Here is a 22289-nt window from a genome sequence, read left to right on the forward strand (position 1 = left end):
TCAGCTAGACATGTGTACTTCCTACACCTAAGGCCAATTGGCCACTCATTCAGTCTGGCTCCATCTAACTTAGATGAAGCATCACAGTGCAGAGTGGGGTCTATTTTTCCCAGTGGCTGTGGAAGAGGCCAAGTGGTGTCACCAGGAAGTATGTGGGGACTTGACTCCCCAAAGAGTGAACTGTGACCAGTGGGAAAAAGAGGGCAAAGAGGCAGCAAATTCCTCTCCCTACCTCTCTTCTGAGGCACTTTCCGCCTATCTAAAGCCTTATCTACAGCCTATCTGGAGATACTTCAGTTGGCCAAGTGGGTGCATCTTCTGGGGCATCTGTGGAATCTCTTTACAATTCAAGTGACCAGAATGCTCTGGCATTTGCTCACATTTGCCTTCCCTCCTTTCCTTCTTCACTTCCCTTTTCCCTCACTCTTGCTACCCTGGAGTTGCATTAGCACTTAAGCCTTGCTTCAGGCTCTATTTTCTAAGGAATCTATTAGGATGTCATTATTTTTATACTTTTTCCGGATTTCAAAAGTAATAAGATGCAAGGCACAGAGTAAGTTTTCCATACACAAAGTCTCTTATTATTAATAATTTACAGCCTAATTGCAATCAGACCCTATAAATCTTGAAGCTCCCAAAGTTGAAGGCATCATAAATTATTAGGGTTGGAGGAGATCTGAATTACTATTTAGTTACTATTTACTCCAAACCCTTAATTCATGAATTAATTAATTTGTAATTATTAATATAAGACTGAAAACTAGGGCTTTTACCTAATTTTGTTAGAGAGTGCCTGAAGTGAGAAATGTAAGTCAATATCCAATGGGCTCCCAAGTTCTAATAACTCTACCTTGAATCCCTATCCAATTGGTCCTCAGTTTCCAATGTCTACCTCAATAATTTTCCCAGTGGGTTCCACCTCCCACTGAAAGGGGCACCTTTTAAATATGTAATGGTGGGCACTCACTCTCCACTGTGGTTCAGGTTGTCGTAGCGCAGAAAGAGACCTGCATAGATGGTCTCAGTCAGCAGAGCATAGATGGCGATCATAATGAGCAGCACAGCCAGCTTCAGGACAGAGTTAAGTCGGAGGAAAACTGCACAGGTCACCATGGCCAACACCCCCGTGAAGACGAAGTACTGGAAACAGAACACAGGTGTCAGATTCAACAGGAATGTTGAGGTTTGTGTAGATCAATGGTTTTAACACATATTCTCATCTTCTTATCTGGATGTTTGCTGGGCATCTCCATTTGGAGGTCTCAGAGTCTCTCAAATTCAACAGATCCCAAACTGAACTCTTCATTTCCTGATGTCCACCTCCCAAACATCTGCTCCTTATTTCTATGAATGGCAAAACCATTCACACGACACCCCAAGTCAGAATCCTTGGTCTCATATTTGTTTCCTCCCCTTCCCCACATTCCACAGCCAGGCTGTCAGAAAGTCACCTACAGCTCTGGAACAGTTCTTTGGAAGCTCTGACTGCCCCTAGGCCTCATTCCCCATCCTATCACTCTCTACTTGTCTTTATAAAACACAGATTTGAAAATGTCACTTCTTATTTAAAGTCTTTTCACTGCTCCCCTATCCCTCAGATTATGTTCTCTTAGCAAAGCTTACTAGGTCCTTTATCATATGTCTCATTTCCTTGCACCCTCCAAACCCCAAAAATATGTTCCAGCATCTCTAACTAGCTGATGCTTCTCAAATGTGCTCTGTCCTGCTCTCCCTTGCCTCAGTGATCTGAGTCCCCCATTGCCTTCTTATTCAACTCTCATCTATGAGACTAAGCCTTACTCCTCCAACAAATGTCAACTCAGGTGTCATCTCCTCCAAGAAGCCTTCCTGGATATCTCCAGGTAATTCTGGATACTCCCTCATTACTCCATAGCAATCTACATAGCCAGGCAAAGCATTTATTAGAACTGTTCAAATTGCAAAACTGGAACCACCTGAAAGCTAGATTATTGGAATCACTCCCATGTGTCAGTCTGCTCAGCCAGATTTCTGCTGTCTGGGGAAAGCATCTCAGCCTATTTCCTTCAGAGAAGTATCCTAATATATCATTCTGGATGGTGGGTTCAGATTCCTAATATCCAGTGGGAAAAAGAATAAAACTCACATTATCAAGTACCCACTTTGTGGCAGTGCTTTTATCTTTATACAGATTTCCCCATGGAGTTTTAAAAATAACTGGCCAGAATAGAAATCACAATTCCTATTTACAGATGAAGAAACTGAGGCTTATAAAACTTAAATAAATTGTTCAAGATCTCAGAGCTAGAAAGTGGCATTTAGGACACCTGGATACAGCCAGTCGGTCTCAATGTGACTCCATTGCCCAGAACTTGTGGGCAAAGGCGGTATGGCTGAGAGTCAAGGATGACTTGGGACTCCCTTGTCTTTGCTCCTGAATATTCCTTGGTAATATTTAGAACTTTATAGGTAAAGTATGTCTCAGCTACTTCTAAAAGTATTTGATTCTGTTACTTGACTGTGCGATCTCTTAATGCAGGGCATAATCTTTTTCATCTCTGCACCTCCAATACCTACTCTGCCTTTTGCCTGAATAAAAGAATTGAGATTAGATGGGGAGGACACTGGACCAGGAGCCAGGAGATATGTGTAATTGTTCCAGCTCTGGGTAATCATGGGAAACTTGCTTGACCTTTCTATGCCTCACTTTCCTTATCAGCTAAGCAATCATGTTATACTAAATCAGCTTCCTAAGTGTGACACATTTTAAGATTAGTGGAACATGGATTATTTTAGGTGAGGAATCAATAAAGGTCTTAACTTTTAATAGCTATTTTAATGCATTAGAAAGAGCTAATTAGAATGACCTATGATTTTAAACCTATGACTTCTTAGGATGAAACTAAAGTAGGTATTTACATAAAAGGGTTAGTCTATTTTTTAAAAAGTAAAAAGTATCATTGTATTTGCATATTGAAAAAGTCATAAGTTGGGGGGCATCTTGGGTTTGCTAATTTCTAAAATCCCTTCTAGCCTGGTTACACATGGTTCTTTGCAACAACCAGTTGTCCTCTCTCTCCTATTAAATGGAAAGACAATTTCTATGAGTAGGGGACATGGTAATTTCCAAAGATCCTTGAGCAGCCACTGAAGACACATTTATTGACTTCTGATGCCAAACTGACTCATTCATGCATCCTTTCAGCAAATGCTGATAGAGCCCTGACTCAGAGTTCTTAATGCAAGCAAAGGTCCCCTGTCTTTGTGGTGCATAGGGTGAGCTCGGAAATGAATAATGAGCCCTCTGGCTGGTGAGTCCTTTACTTCTGCTCCTTCCTTTCCTAATATATCCAATTATATTCTTGTATTAAGCTGAGATAATGAGATTTCTTCAATTTCTCCTTTAAGATCTTTCCTTGGGCACATTTTTGAAGGTAACTCATTGTGATGCCTCTGTGCAGGATGCCAAGAGTGAAGTGAGTGGGTGATGACAAGTCCATTCTCCAGAGTTTATTTTCTCCATCAAGAGAAACTGCCAAGATTCTTCATCTTACCAAGGACCAAAAGAAAGAGGAGTAGATCTGAGGGTACCTGTTTCATTGTTATGTGCATCACAACAAATGGTTGTACAGGGCTTTGCCAATGCAAATTATGCATTGGTCACATATTGGACCAAAAGTCATTGAAATGATTGTGCTCTTTGAGCAAAAACTTAGAGGAGACAAGAGTTAAATTTTATAAACGTAAGAAGTATTTAATGATTTCAATCAAAGCATGGTACTAGGCTATATTTGGCTATGGAAAGGTGAGTAAGATACTCCCCAGCCTAAAGGAGACCATGGTTGAAAACATGGAACAGACATGTCAGCAGTTTAGACACTCTGTTAAGTGCTGTGCCAGCCATGCAACCAAGTTTAATGGGAGTAAGAGGTTTATATTCTTTGGAGAGAGGCAAGTTGGGAGAAGACTTCACATAAGAGATGAGTTTGAAGGATGCATAGGATTTCACAGGACAGAAAATGGTAAGGGAACAGCCTTCTGGGAAGAGAGAATGGAATGAACCCAAAGGTGTAAAGGAGCAAGGTGTCAGGAGAACTCATTACTTGTGGCATACTAGACAATCATATAGCTAATCACAAGGAGGATAAGTATCATAGGCAGGTGGCAGGGTTTTGTCCTCCTTCTTCTACCAAGGCTCCTGAAGGTATAATAATTGAATGTAGTGATATGTTAGCACAATAGTTTGATGGATCTTTCTGATTTTGTTGCCTCAACCAATTGCGTTAGATGTTCTTGTCATCTCTACCCACTATCTTCCATTTCACTGCATGGAATCCATCCACTGTGTTGCATTGTTTATATAATTTTCTTCTTTAATGTACAAGGTGCTATAAATTATGGGACATCAAAGGGAACAAGGCCCTGGGCAAGTAACATCAGGAACTTTGCCTCTGTCTCTTTTGTACCTTGAGTGGATATTGGGAGTGGGATCAGCAAGTGAGAGACGATCAGGAAGCTATGGATGATGTGTTATGGCCTTCTGAAAGCCTTTTAAGTTACTCCAGGAACTTAGAAGGCCCATGGCTTGGATGTCCCTTGGATGGGTACTGGGTATAAGATGGCAGAGACAGGAGCAGGACCATATTATAGAAACTTAAGTATGTCCTGCTGAGGAGTATACACTGTATTCTACAGGCCTCCAGAAGCCTTGAATGGGTTTCATGCTTACAATGGACCGATTAGATCAGTGCTAGGGGAGAATCTACATTGTGTTGCAATTAATGGAGAAAAGTTGGAGACTTATGCAATAGACTTAGCAAGAGAAAAGAAGTTGCATAAAGTCAAATTTTATGTGAAGATAAGAAAGAGAGATGAGTCAGATATAGCGCTAAGATTTCTACCTTGGATTAATTTATTAACCAAGAAAACCCTACAGAAAAAGTAAAGGGGATGGGGAATGAGTTCACTTTTAGGCTTCTCCAGCTGCAGCTATCTAAGGTGTGATTTGGCAAGGTGAGCAATAACAGTGAGCAATTACAGACATGAGACTAAAGTTTGGAACACACATGGGGTCTAGAGAGATGTATTTAGAAGTGTTCAGCAGAACTCAAGGGTATGGAAGAGACAACCCAAGTAGAATATAAAAAAAAAGTCAGAAGATACAGAGACTAACATTTAGATTATCATGCTTGAGGGGCTGTGGGAGAAGAGAAATAGTAAGTAGGAACTGTTGGGAGAGTGAAGAAGAGAGTTGGGAGCTAGCAGTGAAGAAAACTACAACAGCGAATGGAAAACTCTACATACAGAGGTTTACAGATGGACACTGAAATGACAACATAGAAAGTCTTTTCAGAATAATTTTAAGCTGGAAAGCAGGGCAGAAAATTTTATATATGTTATGATTATAACCATGCAAAATATGTATATAAATGTGACATGGCTTATGGGTGAATTGTTTTCATTTGTAATTTTGTAACGTGCACTAGCAAAAGAGGCAATGGGTTGAACACACTATTTTAGAGTTCTTGTACTCCCAAGAACTCTGCCTCCCATTTAGTATTGGGATTCTCTGCTTCTTCCTAGACCCTTTAATAATAAAAAATAATAATACCAAGATTTGTATGGGATATGTTAGGTACTTGGCCAAGTTTCCAGCATTTCTTGATAAGGGCAAGAGACAAGCTTGTACATTCCAAGGGGCTTACCTTTGCCCTGTGGAGGAACAGACCTGACAAGGATGTTTTAGTTTTAAGCAGAAAAAAAAAAAAAAAAAAGAGTGTAAGCAGAACTTTGCTACCCAAGTTAGGAAAAAGAGATCAAAGACATTTCAGTAGCTAGGTTGAAATGGTGAATAGGAGAATATGTGGAGGGGTGAGACCGATAAGTCCTAACATTGGGTAAAGTATAGGTAGGACCAGCTGGAATGGGGATTCTGCACATCAGGGTCAAGTTGGTAGAAGGAAGAAATAATTTTAAGTGAACATTTATTGGGTAAAGGTTCTGTGCAAGTCATTCCACCAATGATAATATATTCTTCATCTTATTTATTTCTTAAAGATGAACTAAGGACGGGGGTACAGTAGATGAGAAGTATATACAACACTTTTCTATTTCTGAATATTCAAGAGTTTCTTCTTTCAAATTAACACTATGACTTGGGAAATCATAAAATAAACAAAGCAATTTCTTCTAGTAATACTGTACTGAGAAAACTGGAATTTTATGACGTGGCAAGGAACATGACATGATTGGACATGACAATGTTAGACTGTATGCAACAAGCGCTTTATACACTTAGTCATGAATTAGATATCCCATGATTATTTATTGAGTACCTACTATGCACCAATCTTTGTGCTAGGCTAGAAGTTACCACATATTATTTATTATGGCTTATCATACATTATCTTGGCATCTAAGTTGTTCAATGAATTAGATAAGGCCACAACCACTGGTCCTTCAGGGAGGTTGAGGCAAAGGATGTGCTCATGAGATATGGATAGTGCCAATGGGAAGGGCAAATGAGATAAAGTCAAGCCACATGCAATGATTAATAACTGCCAGGGACGGCACATTCAAATGAATAGGGGTGGAGGAAAAGTGTTGAGAAGGTTGGGATTCTGGAGATAGCAAATAAAATTATGAAACTGATGAGCCAAAACAATAATAAGCCCTAACATTTACTACCTGCTTACTATGTGGCTTGGACCCTGCAAAATCTTTACTGAGAACCTCATTTTATCACCACAATGACCCTGTGATTTAGGTTCTACCATTCTCAATTTAATGACACCTGAGGGTTACCGAGTGTTGAGAGAGACAAGAAGGAATGTTTAGAAAATGACCCTAACAGTTTGGGTTGCTTGCCAATGGACTGACGGAGGCCTGGGCCATTCCAACTTCCTATGGGTCTAAGAATCCCACTTCCTCCAGGAGGCCCCATCCAACCTCCAACAAGGTTGTCAGGAGCTAGCCCTTTGCTTTATCTGAGAACTCCCAGCACAGGTGCATTTACGTTAGAATGCCTGAAGGTTAAGTTATATTTATTTACCCTTATGCAAGGCTATTCCTAATTTTGCATAATTAAAAGGTAGAGGAGCAAGGAGTGGGGAACCTTTACCTAGAACACAAACTGAGGCCCAGGAGCATCACCCAGGCCCATGCCATCTCATCAAGGGAAAATGAAAGAACCTGGAATGTTTCTTCTTGGCATGTAAATGTCCCAATAGGGTCTGTTTGTTCCTTAACTTACACCTGCTAAATGATATAAGTTAAAGAATGCTACCTTCACCCACATTGGCCACAGAGGTGAAGTGAAGTGCCCAAGGTCAAACAGATCAAAATGATGATGCTTTGGCACTCAGTTCAGAAAGGTGATCTTCTCCATTTTAATGGAATGAGCTTAAAAGTTTCACTGGATTGCTAGAGATCAGGATAGTAAAAAGAGGAAGCAGGAGAGGGCTGGCTGTGGGCCAAATCCAGGCTGCTCCTCTCATGCCACAGTGCTTCTTCCTGCACACCTGAGGATGTATGAGTGGGCCCACAGATGTTTTCACATGAAAACCTCCCTCTAACCTGTGAGGTAGGAGCATGAGACAGTTGTTAAACATCCCCATCTTTAGGATGGGGCAGCTGAGACCACTACAGGTTCATTAACCTATTTAAGTTCACCTGGGTTTAAAGGAGTCCCCCAAAAGAGGCACAGGGTCTCCTGATTCCTAGGGCAAGAACAGTCTTTCCATAGTTCCAATCTGACCATCTCTTCCCCTTAATTAAGCTTGCCACTTTATGACCTCTTGGACTTTTCCATCAAACATTTTCTTCCTCTAGTCTTTTCTATTTCAAGAAATGACATCACCATGATGGGAGAGGGAGAAGTTAAGGAAGACTCTCAGGTTTCTAGCTTGTGCCATTAACAGGAAGCGCTTTGGGTTGTGGGGTTCATGTGAAATTAATTTATATATCTCCAGAGCCTGTCATGATATCAATGGTAAAGGAGCTGACATCTATTTTCTGTTTCTTGGGTGCCAGGCATTGTTCCAAGAACTTTATGTGTGCCTTTTAAATGATTATCATGGAATTCTTGCAACACTGTAACAGAGGTACTATTACCCCCAGGTTGGAGATAAGGCCCAGAGAATTTAAGTAATTTGTGAAAGACCTCATGGGTAGTAAGTAGAAAAGCTTGAACCCTGCCTCTGAGCTCCAGATGCCATTCTCTTTATCACTGTACTCTCCTGACATTTAGTGCATTTCTTCTGAATAAAGGAATAAATGCATGAAAAATTAGAGCCAGCAAAAGGGCTGTAAGAACAGTTGGTCTTATTTAGTAGTAAATTGTTTTTATGAAAGTTTAACCCCATTTTGCTGTGCTGGGGAAACCAAAGGAAGGAGTATTTTCCTTTCTTGGAGGTGATCAATCAAGGGGAAGCCACAATTCCTGGGGTCAGTCATGAGCCTCTGAAGGAGGAGCAAGGTTCAGGGGCCAAGCGCTGGGCAGCTGGACCAGCTGGCCTTCCCCACTGGGGATTTTCTCTTCTGATGAATCCATGGAGGTTTTGTTGGAGGATGAGATGCAGAATTATTTTCTAGACCTTCAAACAGATTTTTCAAAGTGGTATTGGCCAAATTATTGACACTAATTTGTGTCCTTCCTGATGTTGATGGTAATAGAGGGCTGATAATCCAGGGGGATGCACGCTGAACGTGTTGAGGCTTTCCTTCCTTTGGAATCTTCGCTGTCAGCACGCGGACACCAGGCAAAAATCTCCCAGAGGGAGGCAGAAGACGAGCTTTGGCATAGCCCTGCCTGCACCCAAATCTGGGTTCTGCCTCTTACTGGCTGTGTGAACCAGGACAAGTTATAACTTCACTGAACCTCCGTTTCTTCTTCTGTAAACTGGGCCCCTTAATGCTTGCCTTAATTCTTGGGAGAGCAGACCTTGTACAAGGTACAGGCTCACTGCAGGGATCCAGGTAAAATGTCTCCCGGGGAAGTACCAGGTGACATAACCAGGAATCAGCATCATCAATAAAGAAAATAAACAGGCTGAGGACAGCAAGGGGTGAATGCCCTTCCCAAAGTGTTCGACAGGAACCAGAGACGGTGCTGAGGCCTCCGAGAGGTTTCATCTAGACTTAGCATTTCTCCAGTGCACTTGAAGGTCGTATATGTGCATATTCTATTTAAAGGGAGAGGCAGAAGCATTTTCCATGATGAGAACTTGAAGGACCTGGGCACCCCTCTCCCCCAGGCACACAGATTGGATCGTCTGTGCTTATTTGGCTGCGGTGAAACCTCTGTGGCATTCCGAACTCACAGGGCAGGGAGAAAGAAATCAAAGAGACAATTTTCAAAAGTCACAGCAATGTCAAGGAAAATAAGATCGTTTAGTTCAAAAGAAGACTCCAAACTCCTTGACCCACACACGATTTGATTCTTAGCCATTTTAACTCTTGGTGCAAGCGGCACTGTGAAGTGCGTCCAGAGGCTGCTCTGCTGCTCCTGACCTCGCAGGAGAGCTGCACACCTCCGGGCGTCGCCACTGGTGCCAAGTGGAGACAAGGAGGCTGACGCTTGAAGCTGTTTACTGGGGTGCGTTAACTTAGGGGCAGGATCATTTTGTACGTGTTCAGTGCTCTGATACAATCTTACTGGTTTCTTTGGCTCTCTTTTTTCAATACTAGAGGAAGAACAGTGAATATTATAGTTATTAACCTGGCTCTGTCAAAACTGTATCTAAACTTCACAAAGAGAGTGTGATGCATATCTCTGACTTAGGTTGAGGATGGACAGATAATTTTGGATATTTCCTAGAAGGCACTGCAGCCTCAGTCAGTATTTTAACTTTCTAGTAATTCCTGGGAAGACAGATCTACAATAATGTTGTTCACGTCTAGTAATTCCTAGGAAGACAGGTCTACAATAAGGTCTCACTGTTAAAAGTACTAAGCAAAATCTAATCAATGAGCACACAAGCAGCTCGACTGTATGCAAAGGTATCACTGCACAATCGTGCATTTTAAAAATAGGAGTCTGTCCCTTTCATCTTGGTTGCTGACATGCCATCCAGATTGAGAAAGACCCGGAAACTCCGGGGCCATGTGAGCCATGGCCACAGCTGTATCAGCGAACACCGGGAGCATCCAGGAGGCCGGGGTAAAGCTGGTGGCATGCATCAGCACAGGATCAACTTTGACAAATATCACCCTGGTTATTTCGGGAAGGTTGGTTTGAGACATTATCACTTGAAGAGGAATCAGAGCTTCTGGCCAACTGTGAACCTTGATAAACTGTGGACCTTGGTCACTGAGCAGACACGGGTAAATGCTGCCAAAAATAAGACTGGAGCTGCTCTCACCATTGATGTGGTGCGATCGGGTTGCTGCCAAGTTCTGGGGAAGGGAAAGCTTCCAAAACAGCCTGTCATCGTGAAGGTCAAATTCTTCAGCAGAAGAGCTGAGGAGAAGATTAAGGGTGTGGGGGAGCCTGTGTCCTGGTGGCTTGAAGCCTTATGGAGGGAGGTTCATTAAATACTAACGTGCTTTTCAAAATAAATAAATAAAAATAGGAGTCTCATGCTTATCTTGACCACGCTTACTAGGCATTTCAAAGAATCAATTGGGACACTAATTTATCTTGACCATGTTTCTTTAGTGAGAGATCTCTGACAGAACTGAGTGCAGATCTTTGTAAATTTATCTTCAGAGTCCAGTTTTCAGATATACCCAAAATGCAGTATCTCTGTAATTGATTTCCCAAATAGTAATATCCAGTCAGATCACACATCTTGGTGACCTCCAGGAGTCATTTTATTTTCAAAGGACAGTTATTTGATGTTGTGGGGCATATTTTATGAACATATGCTGTCAGCTAAGAACAATTAGCAAGAAGGAGCATGGATGTAGAGTATGGCTCTCCAAAGCAACCTCCATGACAAGGACAACCAGTGCTGCTAACTCTGCAGGGTTTGAAAGGCCTTAGCTTCCTAAGAGAATGATGCAACTCAAAATGGTCACCGTTTTGTGAATAACTGATGAGACCAGAAGGTGGACGCTACTCTGAAATTCTGGCTTGTTCAATTTTTAGTCACAAGCTGTCCATATATTACATAGAGAATCATATGTTTAGAGCATAAAACCTGGTGCACTTTTAAATTTTTTATTTTATCCCCCCATTTGTGGCTTTTTTGTGTGCTGTCTGCTCTGTGTCCATTTGCTGTAGTTTCTTTGGTGTCTGTATTTATTTATTTCCCCTCCCCCCTTGCAGCTTGCTTGCTGTGCACTTTGTGCCCATTTGCCATGTGCTCGTCAGTGTTTTTCTTCCTTGCTTGTCTCCCTTCTTTTTGTTGTGTCACCTTGCTGAGTCGGCTCTCCACGGCATCTGCCGGCTGGGTGGTGCTCCGTGGCACTTGCAGGTCGGGCAGCGCTCCGCAGTGTGAGGGCGAGCCTGCCTTCATGAGGAGGCCCCGGGATGCGAACCCAGGGCCTCCCATATGGTAGACGGGAGCCCAACTGATTGAGCCACAGCTGCTTCCCCTGGTGCACTTTTTGTCACAGTCCTAGTTTCACTCTTAAATTCAAATCTCTCAATTCTTAAATTAAAATCTTCATTCTTAAGTTCAAATTCAAATCTTTGGCACTACCTAAAACTTCAAGAAAGAACCAGGGAGAGAGGAAGGAACTAACATTTATTTAGTGCTTTATACCTGTTATCTCAATTCATGACCCCGACAAGGTAGGTATTATTAATAATTCCATTACATGGATGAGGAAACTGAGGCTCAGAGAGGTCAGGCAAGCTGTCCAAGGCCTCACAGTTAGTAAATGGAAGGGGAAGAGTCCTTGCTTGTTCTATGTCATCATGCTGCCTCTGTCACTCAAACCTGTTTTGTTTCCCATGCTCAACCAGCATCCTCAAGGACTTCAGGGAGGTGGGGTTGGTTTGTTTCTGGATCACACTGCGCCATTATGTTTTTCAGCTCTTTCTAGGGAAAGGCAACTCCAAGAGTTGATTATCATGGAGGTGAGGGGGAGAGGTTGGGGTGGAAGTGTCCCCTTTATAAATTTAGCAATAACACAAAATTTGTTCTGTGTTGAAGCAACATGAACTTATATAGCATCTCCCTGGTAGACTTGAAAATGTTCTGAAGTTAGATTGGAACTATTTGACACTCATTCTGGTATTTGAATTATTTGGTGGGCCTACCACTGTGGAAGTTTTAGAAAATCTAATTTTAGCCTGAATACCTGCTGGGACTTTTAGACTACAGTGAATAAAATTTCCTCTTAAATCACTCAGGGTTCAGATTCCCCACCTGACTTGTTAACCAGAGAAATGAAGGCAAGGGTTTATGGAAGAGCTTATTTTTATAGTAATTTTGGAATTTTAAAAATCAGTTTTATCATTTCTAAAACTGTGTTAAGTGTCATACATGCAGTCTCCCATTTCAAGACTTGATAAGATTATGAGATAGGTGCAACTTTATCCTTATTTTTCATTCCCAGAAAAATAAATTTCCCCCAACCTCAAAGGGGTTAAATAATTTGCGCATGGTCACATAGCTATAAGCCTCAGGGCTGGAGATCAAAGCCAAAATTTTCTGACTCCAGATAGGCTCTGCCAGACCCTCTGTAATTCTGCTTCCTCTCGTTTTTTTTCACTTTTTTTTTTTTTTTTGTATTTTCTCCTTTGTATTTTATTTTTTAAACAGCTTTATTGAGTCATAATTGAAATACAATGAACTGCATATATCTAAATGACATCCATGAAAAAATAACCACAATCAATATAATGAATGTTCCCCCCAAATTTCTCTGTGCCTCTTTGTAATCCCTGCCCCCACCTCTCCCATTCCTGGTGACCATGGATTTCTTTTTGTCAGTGTAGATTAGTTGGTATTTTCTAGAAGTTTACATATATAAATGGAACCATACAATATGTACTATTTTTTGTCTTGCTTTTGTCAGTGAGCTTAATGATTTTGAGATTCATCCATGTTATTGGATGTATCAAAATTTCATTACTTTTCATTGCTGTGTAGCATTCCATTGGATCAATATTCCACAGCTTGTTTATCTATTTACCTGTTCATAGACATTTGGATTCTTTCCAGCTGTTGGCTATTGCAAATAAAACTGATATGAAAATTTGTGCACAAGTCTCTGTATGGATGCATGCTTCATTTTCTCTTGAGTAAATACCTAGGAGTAGAATGGCTGGATCATATGATAGAGATATATTTAACTTTTTAAGAAATTGTCCAACTGTTTTCCAAATTGCACTAGTTTACATTGGTTGATTTCCTACCCCTCATTCTGAGGTGTATTTTCCTCCCTCTTTATATGCCTGATAAGCTTTGTTTGGATGCCAGGCATTTTGATTTTATCTTGTTAAGCCCCGAATATTTTTATATTTTCATAAATATTATTGAAATTTCTCCTTGGACACAGTTAAATTAGTTGGATTCAGTTTGATCTTTTTGAGTCTTACTTTTAGGATATTTTAGGAAGGACCAGAGCAGCATATACTCTAGAGGTAATATAAGAGCAAATGCTCCAGGGATTATGATGGTTTTCAGTCTGGCTGGTAGGAGGAAACTCCATTTCCTGTCCTGTGTAAGTGCCAGACGCTAATTATTCAGGTGGTTCTCTCCCCAGCCTTGTTGGCTCCTGTACACGCATCACTGCTTGGACCCTCTGTGGCGCTCTGGACTTTTCTCTGTGCAGCTCTCTTCTCTCCAGTAGTGTGTCCTGAAAACACTGGTCACCGTGGTCTCCCTGGACTCTCAAGCTCTTCAAACCAAGGCGTCCACCAGTTTCCTTCTGGGTTCCCCATCTTTGAGCTACGATCTGAAAATTCTCTTAGAATCAGTTAAAAATCTCAGGCAGTCATAGGGTCCCTTCATTTGCTTTGCATCTTTCAGGGACCACTGTCCTTTTCAGACTAGTGCAATGTCTTAAAAACTTTTGCCCTAAATATTTTGTTTTCCTCTTAGTTGTTTCAGGTGGGTGTTCCCATCACAGTATCAGAAGTATACCTTCTTTGTCTTTTAAAATATTATTAAACATACTGGGCCTTGTTCAACGCTGGGCCCATCTGGGGAATTCTGAAGAGCTATACAGTATTATTATTAATCCCTAAAGCTGCTTATAAATTGAGGAGGTGGGAGGAACGTCCTATTCCCATATGAGATGGGAAGAAGAGGCTTGGACCAACCAAAGAACACATTCAGGAGAAGAGGGGCTTGAGGGCTGGGAAGGACTTGAATAGGTGTGAAAGAGAAAATGTGCCAGGATGCAAATATGCAAAGACACAGATAATCACACCTCTCTGGAAAATTGGGCCCCAGAAGCCCTTTATAACCATAATGAGTTCTGATCGCTCTAACAAACATAGTTAACTGTTTATTCAGATAAGCCAAAGCATAAACTAAAAGGAGCCTACTTCCAAATGAGCAGTGTTCTCTCCACTGAATCTCCTGAAGACTCATCCTGGTATATGAGATAAGGGGTCTCATGGTTTGTGAATGTGACTTGCATAAATTTTTCAAATATACTTAAAAATCCTTTTCCCCTCCCTAGACCACTTCTCAAATTAGAGTTGCAATATGGCTTTCTTTGCTATCATTTCCTGCATCTTCATTATTTTTGAGTAACTGACAAGTTCCAATTTAGAATTAAATTATACTTTAAATTATATATGGCTGTACCACATTATTTAGTTTAATAACAAGTTTTTAGACTGGGTATTGTTTCACAGCAGGTGAGGTGGAAAGGCCAGGTATACAGATGAGGAAACTGAGGTTCAGAGAGTTGAAACAATTTGCTTGGGGACATACACCTGTCAATGATGGGGCCAAGATTAAGCCATTTAGAATGTCTGATTCCTTCTAGTTTGGCAGACAAATGTCTATGAATCCCTAGCACAACCAGGAGTCAGCAAGGTTGCCTATGAAGAGCCAGAGAGTGAATATTTTTGGTTATGTGTGCCATATCATATCTGCCACAAGTTCTCAACCATGCTGTTTGTGATGGTTAGGCTAATGTGTCAACTTGGCCAGGTGATGGTGCCAGTTGATTGGTCAAGCAAGCACTGGGCTAACTGTAATGCAAAGGCATTTCATGGACTTTAATAATCAATGAGTTGATTACATCTGTGGCTGATTACATCTATAATCAACTGAGGAGGTTGCCATGAGCAATGAGTGATGTCTCATCTAATCAGTTGAAGGTCTTAAAAGGAGAAATGATTTCAGCATTCAGAGAGAGAATTCCCATCTCTACTCCAGACAGCCAGCATCTCCTGGGGAGCTCATCGAGGACATTCATCAGAGTCCCTGGCCTATAGCCTGCCCTATGGAATTTGGACTTATGCATCCCCATGGTCACATGAGACAATTTTATAAAATCTCATACTATTTACAGATATCTTCTATTGGTTCTCTTTCCCTAGAGAACTCTGACTAATACAGCTTGGTACTGGGAGTTTCTTGAGAAACAGAATCTTAAAAATGGGATTTCTGAATTGTTCTGGGATTCTTGCAATTGGCTCTCCACTGTGATTAGGTTCAAGGGCACTAATGACTATTTCCAAAAATCAAGAGGTCACTGACAGTCCATGGCACGAGTTGGCAATAAAGATATGCAAATATATCACCACTGAATATGACTACTTCCATGCTTATAAAAGGCAAGGATTTGGGTGAGTGTGTTTTTAACACCTTAACTGAGTTTTGTGGAGTTAAAAGGTACAAAGTTGTTGGCTGGCTGTTCCTAAATATGCTGGATAAAGTTACAAAAGAAAGTGATGAGCTGAAGGCTTCAAATTTACAACTTAGTGCTGCATGAATGATGTGAAAGTCTCTATGTGTGCCCTGAAAGAAAATTTTGTTTTGTGCAGCCACAGACTTGAGATGTCTGAAAACCAGACCCAGAGTCCCATTGTGCAAGTAGCAGAGTTACAACAGAAACTAAAAAATCTCTACTTTGCAGGTTGTCTGCTGTTAAAGTAAGGGCATTGATTGAAAAGGAATGGAATCCTGAGGATTGGGATAGAGATGTATGGGATGTCGATAATGGCATTGGGAACAGTGAAACTAGCTTCTGCTAAGTCTTTTCCAGATAAACTTGTAATGCTCTTCCCTGAGGAGACAACCACCCAACCTCCAGTCTTCCTCAAGGAGTCAGCAATCTAAGCCCCACCTAAAGAGATTAATCCCGTCTCACTAAATGAAACTGCAATAAATGCCCTGAGGTAATTGACTTGCAAGACACACCTAATTCTTCTTGTTATCCACCCCCACTACCCCTCTTTTCTTCCAGACCTATAACTAGACTATAGTCACAAAGGTGATGTACAAAGTGTGACCCAAGACAAAGTATGCTATAGTCCAAAAAATTGCATGAGTTTTCCAATTTATATAGACATAAACCAGGGGAATATGTGTGGGAATGAAGTTAAGGGTATGGGATAATGGAAGGAATATAAAGTTGGATCTGACTGAACTTATTGATATGGGCCCACTAAGCAGAGATTCTAGATTCGGTGTTGTAGCTCAAGGGGTTATAAAGCACTGTAACAGTTTGTTCAGGTGGCCGATTGAAACTTGGACCAAAAGGTGGCCCACATGGCCTGGGGTGTAGATACCAGAATTGTCCTGGTATGCTGTAGATAAGGGGATCCAAAGGCTTAGGGAGACTGGAATGTTAGAGTGTATTTGCCATTTAAGACCTGCCTGCCCACCCCTGGATGTCCAGAGGACACATCTTTCACCAGGACTTTGAGGAATAAATTCATGAGACTAACTCCATCTACCCTGAAGAGCTCTGTGGTTACTCTTCTCTGAAGGTCAGATATTACCATGAGAACTGCTATCACGGAACTAGGATCCTTAAACACTAAGGGAATCATTGGATCCTGGGCCTGCAGAAGCCAAGTGGCAGCACTTAATCACCAAAGACAAGGTGGGTGTGGCTACCACAATGAAAAGCAGGCAAAGCAGCAATCAAAATAGTTTGAGTTGCTTAGACCTACGACCTTGGCTAATAGATTATGGGGTATCTAGAAGTAAAATAGATAGGACAGTCTACTAAATTCCCACTTGATCTGTATAAGCAGAAGAGGTGTAGGTTGAGTGAAGAAAAGCCTAACTTGAATTAGAGAAACAGAGTCACAGCCCCTGAATCAATTCCCAGACTTGAGACAAGTTTACAGACCCAGAGCTCCTTGAATGAGGGCAAGGCAGGTCCCCTTGGGGAAGGATCACTGCCAAAAATTTAAAGTGTTAATCTTCTTCCTAGCCTTCCCCAAAGAGACCTACAGCCTTTTACCAGAGTAACTGTGCACTAGGGAAAAGGAAATGAGCAGACATTTTGGGGATTATTAGATACTGGCTCAGAAATGCCATTAATTCCAGGTTACCCAAAACATCACTGTAGTCTACCAGTTAGAGTAGGGGCTTATGGAGGTCAGGTGATTGATGGAGTCCATCAGGTCCATCTCACAGTGGGTCCAGGGGGTCTCCAGACCCATTATGTGGTTGTTTCCCCAGTTCATGCATAATTGGAATAAACATATTCAGTAACTGGTAGAATCACCTCATTGGCTTCTTGACATGTGGAGTGAAGGCTATTATGATAGGAAAGGTCAAGCGGAAGCCATTAGAACTACCCTACCTAGTAAAACAGTAAATCAAAAGCATGATCAGATTCCTGGAAGATTGCAGAGATTAATGCCACCATCAAGGATTTAAAGGATATAGGGGTGGTGATTCCCACCACATCTCCATTCAACTCTATTTGGCCTGTGCTGAAAACAGATGGATATTTGAGTATGACGCTGATTTACCTAACCAAGTGGTGACTCTAATTGCTGCTGCTGTTCCAGATGTGGTATCATTGCTTGAGCAAATCAACACATCCTCTGATACCTGATATGCAGCTATTGATCTGGCAAATGCTTTTTTCTGTATTGCCATTAGTAAAGACCATCATAAACAGTTTGGTTTCAGCTGGCAAGGCCCGCAATATATCTTTACTGTCCTACCTCAGGGGTACATCAAGTCTCTAGGCCTCGATCATCTCTCCTTCCCACAAGGAATCACTCTGGTCCATTATATTGATGATATCCTGTTTATTGGACTTAGTGACCAAGAAGTAGCAACTACTCTAGACTTATCAGTAAGGAATTTGCATGAGAGAGGATGAGAGATAAATCCAACTAAAATTCTACTATTTATAGATATCTCTTATTGGTTCTGTTTCCCTAGAGAATCCTGAGTAATATACGATTGTAGCATAAAAAAGGCCATAGGCAACTTTTAATAAATGGGTATGGCTGTCTTCTAATAAAACTCTGGTGGCTGGTTGGATTTGGCCTGTGCTGTAGTGTGCTGACCTGTGGGCAAGATGATCCTTTGGTTGTGGGAGGAAAATAGCAAAGCTTCAATTCATGTTTGTTTTATCTCAACTTTTAGCATATTTACTGTTGAATATGTTTTCTAGTGCACATGATACATCAGCACAGTGGTATAAGTATACAGCATATAGATAAACATATACTGGCAATACTCATTCAAATCCTCTTTCTTGGAAATAATAAATAACAATAATAATGGCTGACATTTATTGAGTAGACACTTTGGGCCAGGCATTGAGCTAAACCTATTACATGGACTATCTCAACGAATCCCCACAACCACCCAATGAGGGAGGTACCACATTTACCCTCATTTTACAGATAAGGAAACTGAGGCACAGAGATGAAGCTGTGGGATAAAAAATGTTTACCCACCACTTTCTTAGGACTGGAAAAACCATGAGAGCTGTGGTCCTGAGTTTTGATATTTAGGTTTGGGGCCAAGGTTGTACTGTGCTGATTTAGAGTGAAGTGGAGATAGGGTAATATTTCCTGTTCATGTCAGATGTCACAGTAGAAACTCAACATCTGCTAACTCATAAAGGTAGGCACCATGAGGGCCTGAAGAAGGTATTATTTTTCCTACTTTACAGATGAGGAAACTGAGGTTCAGAGAGATTAAGAACTGATTTGAGGATCCACTGCTAACAAGAGAAGGAATTCGGGAGTGAAATCCAGCTTTGCCTAAACATAAGACCCTTCGCCTATTTACTACCTCTTGGAACAATGCCACTCCGGGTCTGGGAATTGTCAAGGCGCTGTTGTCCCATCGAGGCCACTAAATCAGGGCTTCCCTCTTTACTTTGCGGGGGATGTCCCCATGCAGCTCCTGAACAGGAGACTGCTTTTCCCTAAGAAGGAGAGTCCAGTTCTTCCTCCAGAGAATGGGCCTGGATTCAGACATTTGGGCTCAGGAATAAGGCAGATCTGGTTTGAACTGCAGTACAGGCCTTGATGGCTAAATTAGTTAGAAGGAAGGAAGGATGGGAAGAAGGAAGGAAGAGAGGGGAGCAGGCAAAAGGGGCACAGAGTAAGTTCCTTAACCTTCCCTGGCCTTAATTTCATTATCTATAAGATGGAGATCATAATAGCCCCTACACCATAAATCTTGAGGATTTAATTAAATTATGCATATCAAGTAGGTACTTTATAACTGGAGGTGAGGGGAGGTGGGGCTTGTTGCCCTTTTCAGAATGTTTCTCAGACTAATTTTGGGGCCTGGATGATTTCCAGGAGTGATTAAGAGAGCCTCTTCTCTGCCCATATGTTGTAGAGCTTGGTGAGTTTGGCAGCCTCTCAGAGAATAAGAATCTCTCCAGGATCTCAGGGTAGGGGTCGGCTGAGGTCTGAAGGGACATCCCAGCTGTCCTGACTTCTGACCAGAACTTCCAGTGCCAACACGTGAAGGGCCTGGGTTGTGGCTAACAGAGCCTTGGGTCACCTTTACCTGCCCCTTAAGGCTAACTCCAAGGCCCAGGGCCAGATTAGTAGCTACGTATGAGGATTGTGGTGGGTTTCCACCTGGTCAGGATGCCTCCTGACCTTCCAGAGCTCCAGGCATGCTCTCTACCACTTCGATTTAAGTTTAGTTGTGGTTTTCTGCATTGCAACTTACTAGCTTCCTTCCTTCCTCCCTTCCTTCCTTTTTTCCTTCTTTCCTTCCATTTTTCCTCTTTCTTTCCTTTTTTAATGCAATAAACCCTGTTGAAACAATGACTGTGCCTGGCCAGATATTGGTGACAATGGCACATTCTGCTACAGAATTTTACAGGCAAGTAGGAAACATGAGTAGGCGAGATGGCTATGTGGAAGAGACAAAGGGAAAGAGGAAAGTGGTTAGAGGGACAGGCAAAGAAGGAAGAAAAGGAGGAGGCAGAAGGGAGAGAGAAAGGGGGCAAGGGTAGAAATGGGAAAGGGAGAAAGGAGGGAGAAAGAGAAGAGAAAAACAGAAGCTATCAGGGGGGCAAGGAAAGGCAGAAAAGGGCAAGAAGAAGAAGAAAGGAAGGAGGAAGAGGCGGAGGGAATCAGGTCTTTTGAGCACTTTCTAAGGCCCTCCAGCCAGGCCTGCTTATCTGGAGCTGGTGGAGATACCTATGCCCAAGTCTCACCAAGGGAAGCTTGTAAATAAATACCTCTGGGTAGGAGCAGATATCTGTAAACACAGCTGAGGAATTGAAAGTCAGGTTCTTCAAGGGTATCGACTTGTCAAAATCACACCACAGCTGTGGATTAAAAAAAAAAACATACAACAACAAAACAAAACAAAACAAAAAACACAGGAACAACAAAGTCAGTGTGAATGCTGGAAACGGAGGGGTGTACTATCAGCTGCTGAGCTTCAGCAAGAGCCGGGGGCAGCCGGGGCCCTGGAGGGGTGCTGGAGTTCACAAGGGAAGGGCCAGCTTTGAGTTTCCATTTTTATTTCAAAGCAGCTGCTGGCTCAGAAAAAGCTTTTGCAAGCGAGTCATGCAACTAGGGTAAGAATCCTGTGTTGGCCGCATCCCGTAGGGTCATTGGAGTGTGTCTGTGGGGCTCAGAAGCTAGCCAGATGGCAGGAGAAAAGGTCTGGGATCAGCTCAGCCTGTCTCCAGATGAAGAGCCAAGGGGATTCCAGGGATCAGAGGGACATGTTTCAGCGGGGGTGGGGGTGGGGTGGGGTTCTCAACGTCGGGGAGAGGGCAGCTTCTAGGTCAGAAATGTGATGCTCAGAAAACAGTAGCTACCATTGGCCAATGCCTCCTCTGTGCCAGACACTTTGTTTTTTTAAAAAAAGCCTCTCAACTACTCTTTGATGTAGCTACTATTTTTATCCCCATTTTACAGACAGAAAATATGAAACTCTGAGAAGTAAAGTAACTTGTCCAGGGTCACCGAGGTGGTAAGTGGTGGAGCTGAGATTTGAACCCAGGTCTATCTGACTCCAAAGCCTGTGGTCTTCCTACCCCATTGTGGTGGCAAAATTGGCCCCAGGGGTAACACTGACCTAGAGTCATTGGGTTACTTCCATCCTGCACCCCAAAAATATATGATAGGTCACAAAGAGTTGAGGACCTGGCTACAATGATGTAGGCTATGATCAAGGATCCTATGTACTTCCATTTCATTTGCCACAATCCAGAAAATATCCATTAGAGGATGCATTTCATTAGATTATGATGTTTTCTTTTTCTCTGCCCCATAGTCTTTCACTACAAGGACAACCAGAGAACCTGAGTAAAGTAGACTCTAAATAATTATTGGGCCAATTTGGACAGTGAATTTGAGACAGTCTAATCCTCCAAGCCACAGGCTGACAATTACGGGAGTCCACAGTTTGGGTCCCTGAACACTTGGGGAACCTCCCTCAGTCTCAAGGGGCACGGTGATGGTCTCAGTCTCAAGACGATAAGTCAACTAGCCTCTCTCAATGTGCCAAGTCCAAGTTTAAGCCTGGAAGCAGGTAAATTCGTCACCCAAACAGAACTCCCTGAGTCATGGACAACACAGACCATTTGTATATACACAGAAAATACCTATAGCTACCAAGGTACAGTCTAGTGAGAAAATGAAATCATTCAAACATGAATCACCAAATTAAAAACAGTGATAAATATCATGGTAGTTGGAATTTTATCTGAGTTCTATGCAACACATCAAATGTGGAACCTCAGAAAATCATAGGCAAGATGATCAACCTTCCTGAAATGCAGTTTCCTCATCCATTGAAAGGGGACAACAATACCTACCTGTGGCATGTAGTAAATGCTTAGTAAATGCCAGCTATTTTACTTCTATTGCCCCTGCTCCCACTCCCAGAGATGCAATTCAGCATATTAGAGTGAATGTGGGTCATGGAGTCAGACAGACCTTATTAGCAAGTTATTTCATGTCTCTGAGCCTCAGTTTCTTCAGC

At 42.0% G+C, this 22289-nt stretch overlaps 1 protein-coding gene across 5 annotated transcripts in view; it reads right to left on the reverse strand.

Moving 5' to 3' along the window:
* The window catches only part of ADCY8 (adenylate cyclase 8), a 284440-nt gene that overhangs the window by 47684 nt on the left and 214467 nt on the right, over positions 1–22289 (reverse strand). For 3 of the 5 annotated variants that reach the window (XM_058276038.1, XM_058276041.2, XM_058276039.2), the window contains 2 exons: positions 20530–20619; positions 968–1140 (listed from right to left, as the gene is read on the reverse strand). In XM_058276038.1, the coding sequence (XP_058132021.1) occupies positions 968–1140; positions 20530–20619 (263 nt within the window). The remainder of the gene's footprint in view (positions 1–967; positions 1141–20529; positions 20620–22289) is intronic. The other 2 variants (XM_058276042.2, XM_058276040.2) reach the window with 1 other exon arrangement.

This window comes from Dasypus novemcinctus, chromosome 14, assembly GCF_030445035.2.
Source record: "Dasypus novemcinctus isolate mDasNov1 chromosome 14, mDasNov1.1.hap2, whole genome shotgun sequence".
In the NCBI taxonomy this organism is placed as follows: Eukaryota; Metazoa; Chordata; class Mammalia; order Cingulata; family Dasypodidae; genus Dasypus; species Dasypus novemcinctus.